The 18,020-nt window shown below is 44.6% G+C and overlaps 1 protein-coding gene across 12 annotated transcripts in view; it reads right to left on the bottom strand.

Moving 5' to 3' along the window:
• The window catches only part of CALN1 (calneuron 1), a 732,697-nt gene that overhangs the window by 23,992 nt on the left and 690,685 nt on the right, over positions 1 to 18,020 (bottom strand). For all 12 annotated transcript variants that reach the window (XM_008018287.3, XM_008018289.3, XM_008018290.3 and 9 more), the window contains one exon: positions 7,682 to 7,838. In XM_008018287.3, coding sequence (XP_008016478.1) covers positions 7,682 to 7,838 — 157 coding nt within the window. The remainder of the gene's footprint in view (positions 1 to 7,681; positions 7,839 to 18,020) is intronic.

Below are 18,020 nucleotides of genomic sequence, written 5' to 3'. Positions count from 1 at the left end.
AATTGCTTGAACCCAGGAGATGGAGGTTGCAGTGAGCTGAGATCGCGCCACTGCACTCCAGCCTGGGTGACAGAGCAAGACCCTGTCTCAAAATAAAGGAAGGAAGGAAGGAAGGAAGGAAAGAAAGGGAGAAAGAAAAAAGTATATCAAGCATATTTTATCGTAATTAGGGGATTCAGAGATATCTGAGAGACTGGGAGTGCATGAAAGTCATGCTTTTAACCAAATATTCTCACGAGTCTGGGGACATATGAAGTTCTAATAGTATGTAATGCCAGAGAGTTCCTGAATCCAGAGGGGCAAAATGAATTCATATGCACAAAGCACCCAGCACCACGGATGGAATGTGGTCAGCACCTGACTCAGTTTGAGTGATTTTCCATCTGGAAGCCAGGTGTGATTGATGGAAAGGTCGACGGCAGACCCCTGAGCTAAGGTTTTCTAGCCTCTTCCCTGCCTTCAAAAGGGTTTCTGTAGGGAACTCCTTTTGGCGCTCTAGGAAAATTAGTTCTATATGCAATGTGAGCCGCTGACACAGGGTTTTCTGGAGAGGTCAGGAAGACTTCCCTTCTTTTTTTTTTTTGACAGTCTTACTCTGTTGCCCAGGCGGGAGTGCAGTGGCACGATCTCGGCTCACTGCAACATCTGCCTCCCGGGTTCAAGCTATTCTCCTGCCTCCGCCTCCTGAGTAGCTGGGATTACAGGCACCCGCCACCACACCCAGCTAATTTTTGTAATTTTAGTAGAGACAGGGTTTTGCCATGTTAGCCAGGCTGGCCTTGAACTCCTGACCACAGGTGATCCTCCCACCTCAGCCTCCCAAAGTGCTGGGATTACAGGAAGGAATCACTGCACCCAGTCAGGCTTGCCCACTATCCAGCTTGGAGTTTCATCCCATTTCTTCTTGTCCCTTCCTTGGGAGACAATGAAAAAGTTGTTGCTTCCGTGTGACTGCAGGGTTCTCACACCACAAAGATAAGGCAGACTGGCTTATTGGAGGGGCTGTGTATTTGTGTGTGTGTGTGTGTGTGTGTGTGTGTGTTGTTTGTGTTGACCTAAAAATTAAACAAGTAAAGATAACAAAATCAAACCAAAACTAAAACCTTTCCCATCAAAAGTGCCACAATCTTTGGGGTCTTATCTTTTTCTTTATTCTTTATTCTTCCATTCTTGTAGAAGGAATAGTCAATATTGCTGACTTAATGAAGACCATTTACCTTAGTAAAATTATCAGACCCAAAATTCAGACAAATGAAAAATAGAATCATTGCTATAACATGGGCCAGCCACAGTGGCTCACACCTGTAATGTCAGTCCTTTGGGAGGCTGAGGTGGGATGATCACTTGAAGCCATGAGTTCAAGAACAGGCTGGGTGACACAGCAAGACCCTGTTTCTACAAAAGTAAAAAAATTAGCCTGGCATGGTGGCACATGACTGTAGTCCCAGCTACTCAGGAGGCTGAAGCAGGACGATTGCGTGAGCCTGTGAATTCCAGGCTCTAGTGAGCTGTGGTTGTGCCACTGCATTCCAGCCTGGGTGACAGAGCAGGACTCTCTTTATTTTATTAAAATAAATAAATAAATAGGCCGGGTGCGTTGGCTCAAGCCTGCAATCCCAGCACTTTGGGAGGCCGAGGTGGGCGGATCACAAGGTCAGGAGATTGAGACCATCCTGGCTAACACGGTGAAACCCCGTCTCCACTAAAAATACAAAAAATTAGCCGGGCATGGTGGCGGACGCCTGTAGTCCCAGATACTTGGGAGGCTGAGGCAGGAGAATGGCGTGAACCCAGGAGGTGGAACTTGCAGTAAGCCGAGATCACACCACTGTACTCCAGCCTGGGTGACAGAGCGAGACTCCGTCTCAAAAACAAACAAACAAACAAACAAACAAACAAACAAACAAACAAACTGACTGGGTGCGGTGGCTCATGCCTGTATTTCCAGCACTTTGGGAGGCCAGGGTGGGAGGATCTCTTGATGTCAGGAGTTCGAGACCAGCCTGGCCAACATGGAAAAAACCCCCATCTCTACTAAAAATACAAAAATTAGCTGGGTGTGGTGGCACATTTCTGTAATCCCAGCACTTTGGGAGGCTGAGGTGGGAGGATCACTTGAGGTAAGGAGTTCGAGACCAGCCTGGCCAACATGGCAAAACCCCATCTCTACTAAAAATACAAAAATTAGCAGGATGTGGTGGCACATGCCTGTAATCCCAGCTACTCAGAAGGCTGAAGCAGGAGAATCGCTTTAACCCAGGAGGCAGAGGTTGCAGTGAGCCGAGACCATGCCATTGCATGGGGCAACAAGAGCGAAACTCCCTATCAAAAAAATATATAAATAAAATAAAAAATAAAAGGATGCTGATGGCATTTTCAAGTCCTCCCATTAATCTGTAATCGAGTCCTTGTCCCTTGTGCTGCCCGCAGCAGCATTTTGAAACCTTTTCCACGCTCCAGATCTCAATCCCATCTCCAGCTCTGCTGAGCTCCCAGCCCTCTGATGTGGGATTCTTTAAATTCCATCTCTGCCACAGAATGTCTGTTTCTTTGCCCATCTCCTAGTTTCTGGTGAAGAGGCAGATGTGCTCTTCCAACTTCTGATGGCAAAGACCTTCCTAATTAGTGTGATTACCTGTTTGATCTAATGAGAGCAGCACGAAAGAGCTTCCTAGGGATGAGGGGTGGGTTAGCAAGAGTAGAGAAGACCTGAGTGGGTGCGCTCTGGGGCAGAGGGAAGAGGCTCAGCCCATTCCTTTCCCTCTCATTGGTCGTGTGGGGTTGCAAGGAGGATTCAGTTTAATGACAAAAGAATTTCATCACTTGGAAGAAATAAAGGAAACCACTTTGGCCCTTCATAGTTAGGTGCTAGATTGATCAAGACTTGGGATGGAGGGAGCAGACAGAGTGAGTCAGGGATCTGAGATTGAACCGTTCTGCCCCTATAAACCTTAGGAAATTAATCAAGGAAGAAGGGCAGGAGAGAAACAAAAATAAACCAAATTGCCGCACATTCAGTGTTGATCATGAGGTCAGCTAAAGCTCGCTTCCTCATAGGCGTTTGCTGCCTATTGCCCCAGAATCACATCGACCCTATTATAAGATTATAGTTCTTAATAATGTAATGATTTATATTCCTTTGGGAATATACCTAGTAATGGGATTTCTGGGTTGAATGGTATTTCTGGTCCTAGGTCTTTGAGGAATTGCCACACCATCTTCTGATAGATTGAATAAAGAAAATGCGGTACATATACACCATGGAATACTATGCAACCATAACAAGGAACGAGATCATGTCCTTGCAGGGACATGGATGGAGCTGGAACCCATCATCCTCAGCAAACTAACACAGGAACAGAAAACCAAACACTGAATGTTCTCACTCATAAGTGGGAGCTGAACAATGAGAACACATGTTGGGAGTGGGGGATGGGGAGGAGAGCATCAGGAAAAATAACTAACGCATGCTGGCTTAATGCCCAGGTAATGGGTTGATAGGTGCTGCATACCACCATGGCACATATTTAAATGTAACAAAACTGCGCATCCTGCACATGTACCCTAGAACTTAAAAAATTAAAATTAATGAAAAAGAAAGCTAGGCGCGCACACACTACACACACATGATTATAGTTCTTCCCTTTTTTGAGACAGAGTTTTCACTCTTGTTGCCCAGGCTGGAGTGCAATGGCGTGATGTTGGCTCATTGCAACCTCCGCCTCTGGGGCTCAAGCAATTCTCCTGTCTCAGCCTCCCGAGTAGCTGGGATTTCACGCACATGCCACCACGCCCGGCTAATTTTTGTATTTTCAGTAGAGATGGGGTTTCGTCATAGTGGTCAGGCTGGTCTCAAACTCCTGACCTCAGTTTATCCATCCGCCTTGGCCTCCCAAAGGGCTGGGATTACAGACGTGAGCCACTATAGTTACCCTTACTTGTCCTATTGATAACAACTTGAACAGTATAGAACATTAAGTTTTCCCTTTGAGATATTCTTTAGGTTCTGCATATCAATGAGACTACTGATGTCAGCTGGTCTGAAGGACCCCATGGGGAGCTGACTTACCAAAGAATGCAGTTTCCACATCCTGATGGTTTCATCAAATCAACAATCCCAATTTTTCAGTCTCTTGCCCTTCACAATCCCCTTAAAAACCTTAGCTCAACACTCCTCAAGGAATGGATTTGAGGGTTCCTCCTGTCTCCTTGCTCAGCTACCCTACTGTCACTAAACTGTTTCTCTGCTGCAAACCCTGCTGTCTCAGTGTATTGGTCTATTACTGAACAGTGGGCATAAGAACCTGGTGGTCCTGTAACAAGATGTCAGCAAGGGCATGGTTGACATAACTGGATAAGGCATGCAGGTTAGGCTAAGGGCAAAAGAGGATAGGGAGGAGTTGACAGTTTGGGAGAGATGGGGAGGCCCCAAAGGGCTCAAGGCTGGGCAGAGGAGAGGGAGATTTAGGAGGTGGAAGTAATGCAACTGTGCAATCAGGTCTTGATAGAAGAAGGGAAAGGTTCAAAATGCCAACAGGCCCCTGTTTGTGGATATGGGAGCAATATGGAAGTGAAGGGTCTCAGGCGAGTCACAGGGTCTCAGACAAACTCCTCTAGTCCTAGGATGTTGAGCAGGTACAGCCTCAGGGCTTCAATATTCTCTTCCTAGACACCTCTGCCCAAAATGCAATCAGGGAGGCTCTTTCTTGTGTGTGGAAAGGCCTGTGAGCATTAAATATATTCACCCATGACTTTGATCATGCTTGATTCTTAAAACTAAACACAAATCAATGAGCTTGTGTCTGGGGGACAAAAAACCCCGACATAACGTTTTAAAGAAGTTTCTCTGAGATAAAAATATGCAAAAGGGATTATGTAATGAAGGTCCCAGAGGTCATACAAGAATGCAATGTGCAAATTACAAAATAACAGCTTTTTAAAATGAAATAAGATAATGAATTTTAAACCACTTAGTGCAGTACCTGGACTAACAGGCTCACGCCTATAATCCCAGCACTTTGGGAGGCTGAGGAGGGGGAATCACTTGAGGTCAGGAGTCCAAGACCAGCCTGGCCAACATGGTGAAACCCCGTCTCTACTAAAAATACAAAAATTAGTCTGAGCGTGGTGGCTCATGCCTGTAATCCCAGTATTTTGGGAGGCCGAGGCGGGTGGATCATGAGGTCAGGAGATTGTGACCATCCTGGCTAACATGGTGAAAATCTGTCTCTACTAAAAATACAAAAATTAGCCGGGCGTGGTGGCGGGCGCCTGTAGTCCTATCTACTCGGGAGGCTGGGGCAGGAAGATTGCTTGAACCCAGAAAGTAGAGGTTGCAGTGAGCCAAGATTGTGCTGCTGCACTCCAGCCTGGGTGACAGGTAAGATTCTGTCTCAAAAACAAACAAAACTAAACAGAACAAAAATATTACCATAGTTATTGGTTAGGTGATGGTTAGGTACCTAACCATGGTTAGATAATACCATAATTATTACCATAATTATTATTATGTTTATTAAATATTATGGTAATAATTATTACCATAATGGTTAATTAACAATGTTAAGCCACTTAGTGCAGTACCTGGGGTAATAGTTATTAATGGCAATTAATAATGGTAATAATTATTAGTCTAGGCACTGCACTAAGTGGCTTAACATTATTAATTAACCATTATGGTAATAATTATTAATAAACATTAATAATTATTTTATAACAATCAATAGCATTATTAATAGACATAATTATTAATAATTGCATTATTATTGATAAATATTATAATTGCTATTAATGATCATTCATTATATAGTAATCATATTACATTAATTATAAATAAGCTATTGACAAATCATTAAAGGAAACCCAGCAAGGCTTCTGTTTGTAGCCCCTTTGTCAGGCATTTATTTTATTAATGTATAAGGTTTTGAGAAATAAAAAGGCCTTACTTAGAATTTAGATTATTTCCCAGTATAGCCTGACCTTTCCCAAATTACTAAGATCTATGACATTTCCCTGAACAAAACACTGATCCACCAACAAAGGCTGTTGTGGAAAATGAGATGATACCCAAAAATACCCTTCTCCACCCATCTCAAGAGTGCTCACTAGCAGTAGAGGGCTTGAGTCCCACATACTTTCATTGTGTGGGGCTCACATCGTCTGTCAGCCTGGAGCGAGATGGATTGGGAAGGCCAGGACTGCTGTTTTCCCGTTTCAGTTCCCAATCTCTTCCCTCCTCATCCCTCCTAACCCTCGCAAGACCCCTGCATGTCCTGCTGGAAATGGCCTTGGCTGTGACCACCCCATCCTACCCTTAGAAGATCGGTGTGACTCCCACTCCAAATACAGTCGTTGATGCTATCACCCCATCGTCACAGCAAGGAGACCAAGGCAGCTTCAGGACCACAGCTGGGTTTTGTTTGATGCACGTGGCATTTTTGCAGTGTTTGAATTTGAGTGACTCCAGAAGAGATCATCACTTTCTGCTTTGCAGCAGTCTCCACTACTCCCTCTCTCCCACTGCTTGCAACCTTGGAGTATAGGCCATCTCCTGTTCCCTCCTGTCATGGCATTTAATGCTGGCTCCATGATGCAGCAGTTCAGCCAAGACAGGACTGAGGGGAGCCTGGGTTTGCATGAACAGTTCTGGTGCCTGGGACCAGCTCAGCCCCAAGCACACTAGCCTCACTCCATAGCCCTTACTGGCTCTAAGGGAGACAGCTACAAGACCAGGCAACCAAATATATCCTTCTGGCATCTATGTGACAGCTTCCAAACTATGTATACTGACTTATTTAAATGTTCAAAAAATAATAATAAAAGAAAAAACAATTTGACCTCCTTAAGAAATGTCAGCATTGAAGAGAAAAGTCGCTGATAGCCTGCTATATGTTTTAATGTAATTAAAAAATTTTTTCTATACATCAGGGCTATTAAAGCTACTCTGATTTTCAAAATTGAAAAGAAGGATTAAATCCTTTAGCTTCTCAGGAATTCTCTACCGATTAGGAGATTCAGTAGGCTCTTTTATTTTCTTTAAATTTGCTTTCATGAATAAAAAAATATATAACCTTTCAAGGGTCTCTTTTTTGGCCTCCAGAGAACCTTATTTCTTCTGTAACTACTTGGTTAAGTTCATGAGAGGACTCGGTCTCTGCTGCTTTTTTTTTTTCTTTTCTTTTTTTTTGGCCAGTGCATTTGGGAACATAGAGGTCATCCATTCTTAAGAATTCTGCGAAGTAGGTGTAATCACCCTGATGTTGATAGATGAGGAAACACAGAGAAGGTCCATCCTTTGCCTGAGCTCACACAGCAGACTCGACCCAAGTTTGCCGGACAGCCAACATAGGCTCTTCGCACCGCCCCATACAGCCACCACCAAGAAAAGGCAAACGACACAAAACCACACATCCACTCACACACAGACCTCAGAGAGCCTTGAGAGAAAGGACAGGGCCGGGGGAGATTCTGCAAAAAATGTAGAATTTGGAGGAAAAAGGCGGAGAAAATGAAGCCCACCACATCTTAGCAAAAAAGATCTTTAACCTCAGTGCTGAATTTTTGGCTTTGGTACAAGGCCACCTCAGCCCAGGAGCCTGTGTGTAAACACATTTTTCATATAGAGAATGTGGTGCATTGGTCTGTCCCAGACTGGGGAGGGGACGGCAGCAGGGGCACCTACCTCCTTCGAACTCCGTTTGGCAGTTCCCCGAGGTCTCATTCAGGCTCTCTTCCTCGTTGATGATGATGTTCTCAATGTCCTTCATCGTTAGGTGGTCTCGGAAGGCATGATAGAGAATGTGCTTCAACTCTTCCAGAGTTATCCTTTGCATGTCAAACTGTGGAGATAAAGAGTAGTGAGGTGGTCAGAGCATGCGGAGATGGGAAGTTGGCTTGGGCCATGACAGGCAAGACCCACAGCTGCTCTGCAGGAGCTTGTCTCAGCGTTTCAGGATATCAGGCGAACAGTTTTCCATCCTGTTCAGCTCCAAGTATACTCGTGAACTTGCAGGGACTTATTGGGATGGTAGAGAGTGGAACATATTCCCTTCACTTTAGATTCTTGGAGGAAAAAAAAAGCCACCCGCCAGTCTGGTTTCCTATTCACCCAGCCATCTGCTGCCAACCCTGCGTATCTCGTGTACTTTAGAATGGTGAAACCATTCATATAATGCGTATGTCTCTAAAAATTTTATAATTTACCAATACTCTGGCAATTCCCATATTGGTTTAAGTATGTATCTTTTTTTTTTTTTTTTTTTTGAGATGGAACCTTGCTTTGTTGCCCAGGCAGGAGTACAGCGGCGAGATCTCGGCTCACTGCAACCTCCACCTCCTGGGTTCAAGCAATTCTCCTGCCTCAGCCTCCCTAGTAGCTGGAATTACTGGCACCCGCCACCACACCCAGCCAATTTTTTTGTATTTTTAGTAGAGACGAGGTTTCACCATGTTGGCCATGCTGGTTTTGAACTCCTGACCTCAAGTGATTTGGCCGCCTTGGCCTCCCAAAGTGCTAGGATTACAGGCCTGAGCCACCACGCCTGGCCTAATTATGTATCTTTTTTTAAAAAAAAAATTTAGAGATAGAGTCTTGCCCTGTCACCCAGGCTGGAGTCCAGTGGCATGATCACAGCTCATTGCAGGCTTGAACTCCTGGGCTGAAGCCATTCTCCTGCCTCAGCCTCCCAAGTAGCTGGGATTACAGGCATGAGCCACTGTGCCCATCTAATATTTATAATTTTTTTTGTAGGGACAAGGTCTTGCTATGTTTCCCAGGCTGGTCTCAAACTCCTAGCCTAAAGTACTCCTCCCGTCTTGGCCCCCTGAAAGTGCTGGGATTACAGGTGTAAGCCACTGTGCCTCGCCACGAATCTTGTTCTAACAAGATAAAAACACAAGTTCAAAGTCATGTTCATGAAGAAAAGCTGCTGAAGGAGAGGTGCAGAATTCTTGATTACATCCTGCCGCTCCCCGAGAAAGGACTGTACTCTTCCACTCCATTTATATTAGGTTTGGTAGTGTCACTTTCTTTCTTTCTTTTTTTTTTTTTTCCGAGACGGAGTCTCGCTCCCATCTTGCAGGCTGGAGTCCAGTGGCACAATCTCGGCTCACTGCAACCTCTACTTTCCAGGTTCAAGCAATTCTCCTTCCTCAGCCTCCCGAGTAGCTGGGATTACAGGTGTGCACCACCACACCCAGCTAATTTTTGTATTTTTAGTAGAGATGGGGTTTTGCCATGTTGGCCAAACTGGTGTCGAACTCCTGACCTCAGATGATCCACCCGCCTCGGCCTCCCAAAGTGCTGGGATTACAGGCGTGGGCCACCGTGCCTGGCTGGTAGTGTCACTTTCTTGGCCAATGCAATGTGAGAAGTCACATCTACCACATCTAATTCACAGCTTTATGAATCATTGTGTGGTTCTAACATTTGTTGTTTTCGTCTGCTATGAGAATTGCACACCCCAGATAGGGGCTGTTCCTTCGGGCTGGGTCTCAGAATGAGGATAAAGTGGGGAACACCTGCAGCTGAATCACAATGGACAGCTCACGTCAGGAATACCCTGTGTTGTTATGAGCCGTTGAGATGTGGGGCTTGTTTGCTACCGCAGCGTAACTTAGACCATTGTTGGTCTATGTCAAAAATAGAGAAATCGGTACATAAAACCAAGAGGCTACCATAACCAAAATTCTAAAATACAATGTACTGGTTCCAGAGCCAGGCAGTGAAAAATAAGAAAACCGTGACCGGAGGCTGGAAAGACAGAGATCCCTGTTACACAATAGCCAAACATTTGGTAAAACTGTTGCCTGTGATACCTTGGATGACAGGTAGATATTGAATCCGAGTTCTGTGGCTTTAGGTAAAAAGTTTATGAAACAGAATGCCATGACTCACAATTGAAATTAGTTGCATCCAACAGAGCACTACAAGAAAGAGATGAGCTCAGGAAAGAATTGGTTGATTTGCAAACCAAAAATAAAAACAACCCAGAAATTCCTGGTGTTGCAGCATTGAAAGAAGCAATTGTTTCTTTTTTTCTCATAATGATCTGTTATCTTCCTATCCCCAGATTTCTCAAAGCCCCCTTTTCTATTTCTATTTTCTTTTCTATTTCTAGTTCTTTTTTTTTTAGAGACAAGGTGTCGCTCTGTGGTCCAGGCTGATTTGCAGTGGTGTGATCATAGCTCACTGCAGCTTCAAACTTCTGGGCTCAAGTGATCCTCCTGCCTCAGGCTCCTGAGTAGTTAGGACTACAGACATGCACCACCATGTCCAGCTATTTAATCTATTATTATTATTATTATTATTATTATTATTATTATTATTTGAGATGGAGTCTTGCTCTGTCACCCAGGCTGGAGTGCAGTGGTGCAATCTTGGCTCACTGCAACCTCCACCTCCCAGGTTCAAGTGATCCTCCTGCCTCAGACTCCCACCTAGCTGGGATTACAGGCGCACACCACCACACCCAGCTAATTTTTGTATTTTTAGTAGAGACAGGGTCTCGCTATGTTGCCCACCTCAGACTCCCAAGAAACTGGGATTATAGATGGGTGACACCACACCTGGCTAATTTTTGTATTTTTAGTGGAGACAGGGTTTCACCATGTTGGCCAGGCTGGTCTCAGACTCTTGGCCTCAAGCAATACTCTGACTTCAGCCCCCGAAGTGCTGAGATTACAGGCGCTGCACCAGGAACAATTGTTTCTCATCTCCAACTAGTAAGAGATAAAATAAAGAAATGCTGTAAGTAATAATACAGCCCTATTAAAACAAATCAATGCGTCTTTAAAAAATCTCTGGATGTGTTAAGTGACTCTCCTAGGAAGCCTGTTATTAAGTTTAGAGAGAGGTATGTCTCAAAAATAATTGTGGATGTGTTTATTAGCATAAACTGATTGGAGCCAGATAAAAATATAACTAAGTCCTTGAGAGCTGTACTGGCCAAGGGCCAATACTCTTGGATTAAAAGACACTATAACTGTTCCAAACTTTAAAAGATCTTTGGGCTTCCCAACCTATGGGTCCAAGTGATTATGAGGATAAGCTACACGGGTCCCAGGAAGGGTGTACTGCCCAATGCCCTCACAGAATCCGTACAAGAACAGTGGAAAAGGACAGCTTCCCTGGGAATCTGGGAGAACAATGTCATCCAGGGTCACTTCTAGGAAGCAGAAGCATCTAATTGAAGGAAAACTCCTCACCCCAAGGTTTTTGTCCGCCAGGATTTCAGAATTGCTCTGAGCTTTTGACCGCTATGGGTATCCCCTGTTTTGCTTTCCAGATGGGAATGTTTTTGGTGGTTGGCTTGACCCCGGTCCACCACCGTATGTCATGTGTGTGTTTGTGCCAGGCGAGGGTGAGGGGTAATTTGTCTTTTTAGTTTTTATGCTTCCAGACCAAGAAAAGCCACATCCAGATTTGATGAGCATCATGAGATTCTAGAGTTTGAGTCTGGTGTTATAACTGGATGGGACTTTGGGGGTATCTCCCCTGGGGAGGGGAGGAGTATATTTTGCAGCTGAAGAGAGGCAAAATATTGATGAGCAAGAGTATGGACTGTAACACAGTCTATTATTTCCAACTAGAATTGAGCCTTGAAAAACATGAGTTTGAACTGTGTGGGTCCACTTGTATGTGGATTTCCTTTTGCATCTGCCACTCCTGAGACAGCAAGACCAACCCCTCCTCTTCCTCCTCCTCCTCCTCCACCTACTCAAGGTGAAGACCATGAGGATGAAGACCTTTATGATGATCCATTTAACTTACTTCCTCCTCTTTATGATTTTCTTTTTTTTCTTTTTCTTTTTTTTTTTGAGACGGTAGAGTCTTGCTCTGTCGCCCAGGCTGGAGTGCAGTGGCTGGATCTCAGCTCACTGCAAGCTCCACCTCCCAGGTTTATGCCATTCTTCTGCCTCAGCCTCCCGAGTAGCTGGGACTACAGGCGCCCGCCACCTCGCCCAGCTAGTTTTTTGTCTTTTTTAGTAGAGACGGGGTTTCACCGTGTTAGCCAGGATGGTCTTGATCTCCTGACCTCATGATCTGCCCGCCTCGGCCTCCCAAAGTGCTGGGATTACAGGCTGGAGCCACCGCACTCGGCCCTCTTTATGATTTTCATAATAGCTTTTTTATTCTCCCTAGCTTACTTTATTGTAAGAATGCAGTGTATAATACATGTAACATACAACATATATGTTAATCAACTTTTTTTTCCTTTGTTTTTGATATGGAGTCTCGCTCTGTCGCCCAGGCTGGAGTGCAGTGGCGCGATCTCGGCTCACTGCAAGCTCCGCCCCCCGGATTCCGGCCATTCTCCTGCCTCAGCCTCCCGAGTGGCTGGGACTACAGGTGCCCGCCACCACGCCCGGCTAATTTTTTGTATTTTTAGTCCAGATGGAGTTTCACCGTGTTAGCCAGGATGGTCTCTATCTCCTGACCTCGTGATCCGCCCGCCTTGGCCTCCCAAAGTGCTGGGATTACAGGCGAGAGCCACCGCGCCCGGTCTTGAGTTAATCAACTTTTTATATTATTGGTAAGGCTTCCAGTCAACAGTAGGCTATTAGCAATGAAGGTTTTGGGGATTCAAAAATTAAACTTGGATTTTTGACTGCACATGGGTCAGTGCCCCTCATCTCTGCTTTGCCTAAGGGCCTACTGTATTTGTTTCCCCTTGTAGGAGAGGATGATATCTCCTTGCCTGTTGATGTCAGGCTTTGGCCAATCAACTGAGAGCAAAAGTGATAGAAGAAAAGTATGAAAGTCCAAGGAGAAGCTTCAAAGCCATTGTGTTTTCTGCCATTTCTCTTTCTCTTCTTTCACAAAACATTTACAACAAAGAGGGGCTGCTGCTTCATTCTAGGTTCTGGAATGACCTAGGAATTCAACCTGAGCAGATCCTCAACCAACCCACAAAGGACGCGGGATCTGAGTGAGAAATAAACGCTTGCTGCTAACTGCTAAGACTCTGTGGTTTCTGCAGTGTAACTTAGTCAGGGATGAACACAGAAATCAGTGTTTTCAGTTACTCTGGACCATGAGGAAGGAAAGTTTTAGATTTTCTCTCCCTCCCTCCCTCCCTCCCTCCCTCCCTCCCTCCCTTCCTTCCTTCCTTCCTTCCTTCCTTCCTTCCTTCCTTCCTTCCTTCCTTCCTTCCATTCCCTTCCTCCTTCTTTCTTTCCCTCCCTCTCTCTCCCCCTCCCCTTTTCCTCCCTTTTCTCCCCTCCCTCCCTCTCTCCCTTCCTTCCTTCCTTCCTTCCTTCCTTCCTTCCTTCCTTCCTTCCTTCCTTCCTTCCTTCCTTCCTTCCTCTTTTACTTTCTTGTTTCTCGCTTTGTCACTCAGGCTGGAGTGCAATAGCACGATCATAGCTTACTGCAGCCTCAAACTCCTGGGCTTAAGCAATCTTCTAGCTGGAACTACAGGTGCGTGACACCAGACCTGGCTAATTTTTTTCTTTTTTTAATTTTCTTTTTTCTTTATAGAGAGAGTCTTGACATGTTGCCCAAGTTGGTGTCAAACTCCTGGCCCCAAGCCATCCTCCTGCCTTACTTGCTTGTTAAACAATGCGTACCTTGCTTTAACTATGTACCCCTGTTCTAACAAATTAAATTGGGGTACTGAATCTTGCTGTAAAATCTAAATGATTCAAGTTCAAAGCCATTTATACACTTCAGAGCAACTGAAGGAGAGATGTAAAGTGAACTTGTTTTCTGCATTAGAGTTTAACGATCCTAGACAGGAATTTTGACATACACTCAGGGAAAACTCATGGGATCCTGTCTCTTTATATTGGGTAAGGGAGCAAGGTATTGTTCATTTGGCTTTGGGGAGAAGCCTGGCAGAAAGCATGAAGAGGATGATTTACAGATGAGAACACTAAGACCCCCTGCCATGATCAGAGATGAAGAGTGGCAACATCAAGGTCAACAAGGCTCAGAAAATGAGTAATGCTTGAAGAGTGTGGTTCCTGGAAAACCTCTAACCTGTTGAGAGGTTGCTGTTGTTCAGAAATCAGGCCAAAAGATTGGCCAGGAGCAATGAGAAGACAAGGAAAGATACAGATTCTAAAATCTATAGTTCTGGGCCAGGTGTGGTGGCTCATGCCTGTAATCCTAGCACTTTGGGAGGCTGAGGTGGGCAGATCACGAGGTCAGGAGTTCAAGACTAGTCTGACCAACATGGGGAAATTCGTCTCTATTAAAAATACAAAAATTAGCTGGGTGTGGTGATGTGCGTCTGTAATCCCAGCTACTCAGGAGGCTGAGGGAGGAGAATTGCTTGAACCCGGGAGGCAGAGCTTGCAGTAAGCCGAGATTGCACCATTGCACTCCAGTCTGGGCGACAGAGTGAGACTCTGTCTCAAGAGAAAAAAAAACAAACAAACCCAACAACTATAGTTTTGGAGATCTGGGTCATGTTTTAGTATTAGGGTAAATATTTAGTATTAGGACATCTAAACAAAATAAGTTGAGTAGCATTCCATGTGTCTCCTATATTGTCAGCACCTGTCTTTCAAAAGTTTGAAAAAAATCACTGTAAAACAATGTGGGCCCCATTGTCAACAAGCCTTTCTTCCATTATTGTGAGTCCGTTTTACTTTTCAGTTTTTCTTCAATTTTGGAATGTTGTAGCTTTCTGGAAAGCTACAGACAGAAATTTTTCGTTACTATTAGTATGCAACTATGGACCCTAGTCCTGTAATTTTAAATTTCTTTACATCATTATTACATCCCATTTCTCCTTTGTACTTTTATTGGTTTCTCTCTTCTAGTTATGGTTTTCATCACCTTTTTCTCTCTTTTTTTTTTTTTTTTTTTTTTGTTTTTTGAGACGGAGTCTCGCTCTGTCCCCCAGGCTGGAGTGTAGTGGCGCAATCTCGGCTCACTGCAAGTTCACGCCATTCTCCTGCCTCAGCCTCCCGAGTAGCTGGGACTACAGGCGCCCGCCACCACGCCTGGCTAATTTTTTATATTTTTTGTAGAGACGGGGTTTCACCGTGTCAGCCAGGATGGTCTCGATCTCCTGATCTTGTGATCCACCCACCTCGGCCTCCCAAAGTACTGGGATTACAGGCGTGAGCCACCATACCCGGCCACCTTTTTCTCTTTTTAATGGATCATAGTTAGAGAAGAGAATGTGGCCTGTACATTTGCTATTTTTGGAAACCTAAGGAATTTACCACTATAGTAGAATCTCTGTGAGGTCAGTTATACAAATATATTTTTATTTATTTATTTATTTTTTTTTTATTTTTATTGTTTGAGATGGAGTTTCACTCTGTCACCCAGGCTGGAGTACAGTGGCACTATCTTGGCTCACTACAACCTCCGCCTCCCAGGTTCAAGTGATTCTTCTGTCTCAGTCTCCCGAGTAGCTGGGATTACAGGTGCCCACCACCATGCCCAGCTAATTTTTGTATTTTTAGTAGAGACAGGGTTTCACCATGTTGGCCAGGATGGTCTCGATCTCCTGACCTTATGATCCACCCGCCTTGGCCTCTCAAAGTGCTGGGATTACAGGTGTGAGCCACTGCGCCTGGCCATATTTATATTTATTAATTACATTATGTAAGCTTATAATTATAATCTTTTTCTATAAACTTACCTTTTTTTTTTTTTTTTTGGGACTACTGGATGTGTTAAGGACCATGAGTAGCATATTGAAGTCTGTGAAGAAAACTTGTTCTGCATAAATTATTCTTATAGTTCAAATATTTGTTAAATGAGGCTATTCTTTAGTGCAAAAAGATTTATATAGTAATCCAACAAATGGTTATTGGGAATGACTCTGCCAGATGCTGTGATGGGAATACAAAAGCGAACAAGACATAAATCCTGTTCTTGAAACCAAGCAAATTAGGCATTTGAATTCAATGTGATACATGCTGTGGGAGGGAAGCCAGGACGCCTTGGCACCACCTGGTGGGGGAAGGGGGGTGGGTCAGAGGGAGCTTTCTGGAGAACATGGCTACTATTAAAGACCTAAAGGAAAAAGAGGCTGACTTTGCCAGGTGAGGGAGGGGAGGGTGGGGAAAGGATAAGGAGGGAAGAGGAGAAGGTCAGATACGGTAGGGGGCAGCCGTACCAAGGCGTAGAGTTGCAAAAGCTTGACATGTTCATTGACTGACAATATGTTGAGTTATTCTGAGCTTTCGAGTAGCCAGGAAAAGGTGGGAAGGAATGAGGTGAGGGATACGGATGGGGCACTAGTCAGTAAAGGCCTTGTATGATATGGTGAAGAGCTTAATTGTTTTTTGTTTTTATTTTTACATTTTTATTCATTTTGTAGAGATGGGGTCTCACTATGTTGCCCAGGCTGGACTTGAATTCCTATGTTCAAGCGGTCCTTGAGCTTCAACTTCCCAAAATGCTGAGATTACAGGCACTTGCCACCATGACAAGCTTATTTTATTTATTTATTTATTTATTTATTTATTTATTTTGAGTTGGAGTCTCACTCTGTTGCCCAGGCTGGAGTGCAGTGGCGCGGTCTCAGCTTACTGCAACCTCCACCTCCCGGGTTGAAGTAATTCTCCTGCCTCAGCCTCCCAAGTAGTTGGCATTACAGGTGTGCACCACCATGTCCAGCTAATTTTTGTATTTTCAGTAGAGACGGGGTTTCACCATATTGGCCAGGCTGGTCTCGAACTCCTGACCTCATGATCCACCCACCTTAGCCTCCCAAAGTGCTGAGATTACAGGCATGAGCCACAGCACCCAGCTGACCAGCTTATTTTTAAAAAATATTTTTGTAAAGACAGGGTCTTGCTATGGCGCCGAGGCTGGTCTCAGATTCCCAGGCTCAAGCAATCCTACTTCTTCAGCCTCCTGAGTAGCTGGGACTACAGACATGCACCACCACTTGTTTTTATGTATTTATTTTTATTGCAGTAAAATGTAATAACTAAAAATTTACCTTTTTTTTTTTTTTTTTTTTTTTTTTGAGATGGAGTCTTGCTCTGTCGCCCAGGCTGAAGTGTAGTGGCACGATCTCGGCTCACTGCAAGCTCCGCCTTCTGGGTTCACACCATTCTCCTGCCTCAGCCTCCTGAGTTGCTGGGACTACAGGCGCCCGCCACCACACCTGGCTAATTTTTTTGTATCCCTAGTACAGACGGGGTTTCACCATGTTAGCCAGGATGGAATCAATCTTCTGACCTCGTGATCTGCCTGCCTCGGCCTCCCAAAGTACTGGGATTACAGGCGTGAGCCACCACGCCCGGCCCTATTTTATATTTTTTTTGAGACAGGGTTTCACTCTTGCTCCCTGGCTGGAGTGCAGTGGCATGATCTTGGCTCGCTGCAACCTCCACCTTCCAGTTTCAAGTGATTCTCCTGCCTCAGCCTCCTGAGTAGCTGAGATTACAGGCACCTGTCACCACGTCCAGCTAATTCTTGTATTTTTAGTAGAGACAGGGTTTCACCATGTTGGCCAGGCTGGTCTCGATCTCCTGAACTCAAGTGATCTGCACGCCTTGGCCTCCCAAAGTATTGGGATTGTAGGCGTGAGCCACCGTGCCTGGCCCATTTTATTCATTTTAAGTGTACAGTTCTGTGGTATTAAGTACTTTCACATTGTCATACAACCATCACCATTATTTCTCTCTAGAAGTCGTTTGTCTTCCCAGACTGAAACTTTGTATGCTATTATTAATTATCATTAAACACTATCTCCCCATTCCTCCCTCACTGCAAACCCAACAACCACCATTCTATTTTTTCTCTGTGTCTTTGGCTTTTTTAGGTACTTTATATAAGTGGAATCATTTGATATTTGTCTTTTTTTTTTTTTTTTTTTGAGACAGAGTCTTGCTCTGTCGCCCAGGCTAGAGTGCAGTGGCGCAATCTCGGCTCACTGCAAGCTCCACCTCCCGGGTTCATGCCATTCTCCTGCCTCAGCCTCCCGAGTAGCTGGGACTACAGGCACCCATCACCACGCCTGGCTAATTTTTTGTATTTTTAGTAGAGATGGGGTTTCACTGTGTTAGCCAGGATTGTCTCAATCTCCTAACCTCATGATCCG

Source organism: Chlorocebus sabaeus, chromosome 28 (assembly GCF_047675955.1).
Source record: "Chlorocebus sabaeus isolate Y175 chromosome 28, mChlSab1.0.hap1, whole genome shotgun sequence".
Lineage (NCBI taxonomy): Eukaryota > Metazoa > Chordata > Mammalia > Primates > Cercopithecidae > Chlorocebus > Chlorocebus sabaeus.
Note: the sequence above shows the minus strand (reverse complement) of the source record. Positions and strands in the feature narration are given on the sequence as shown.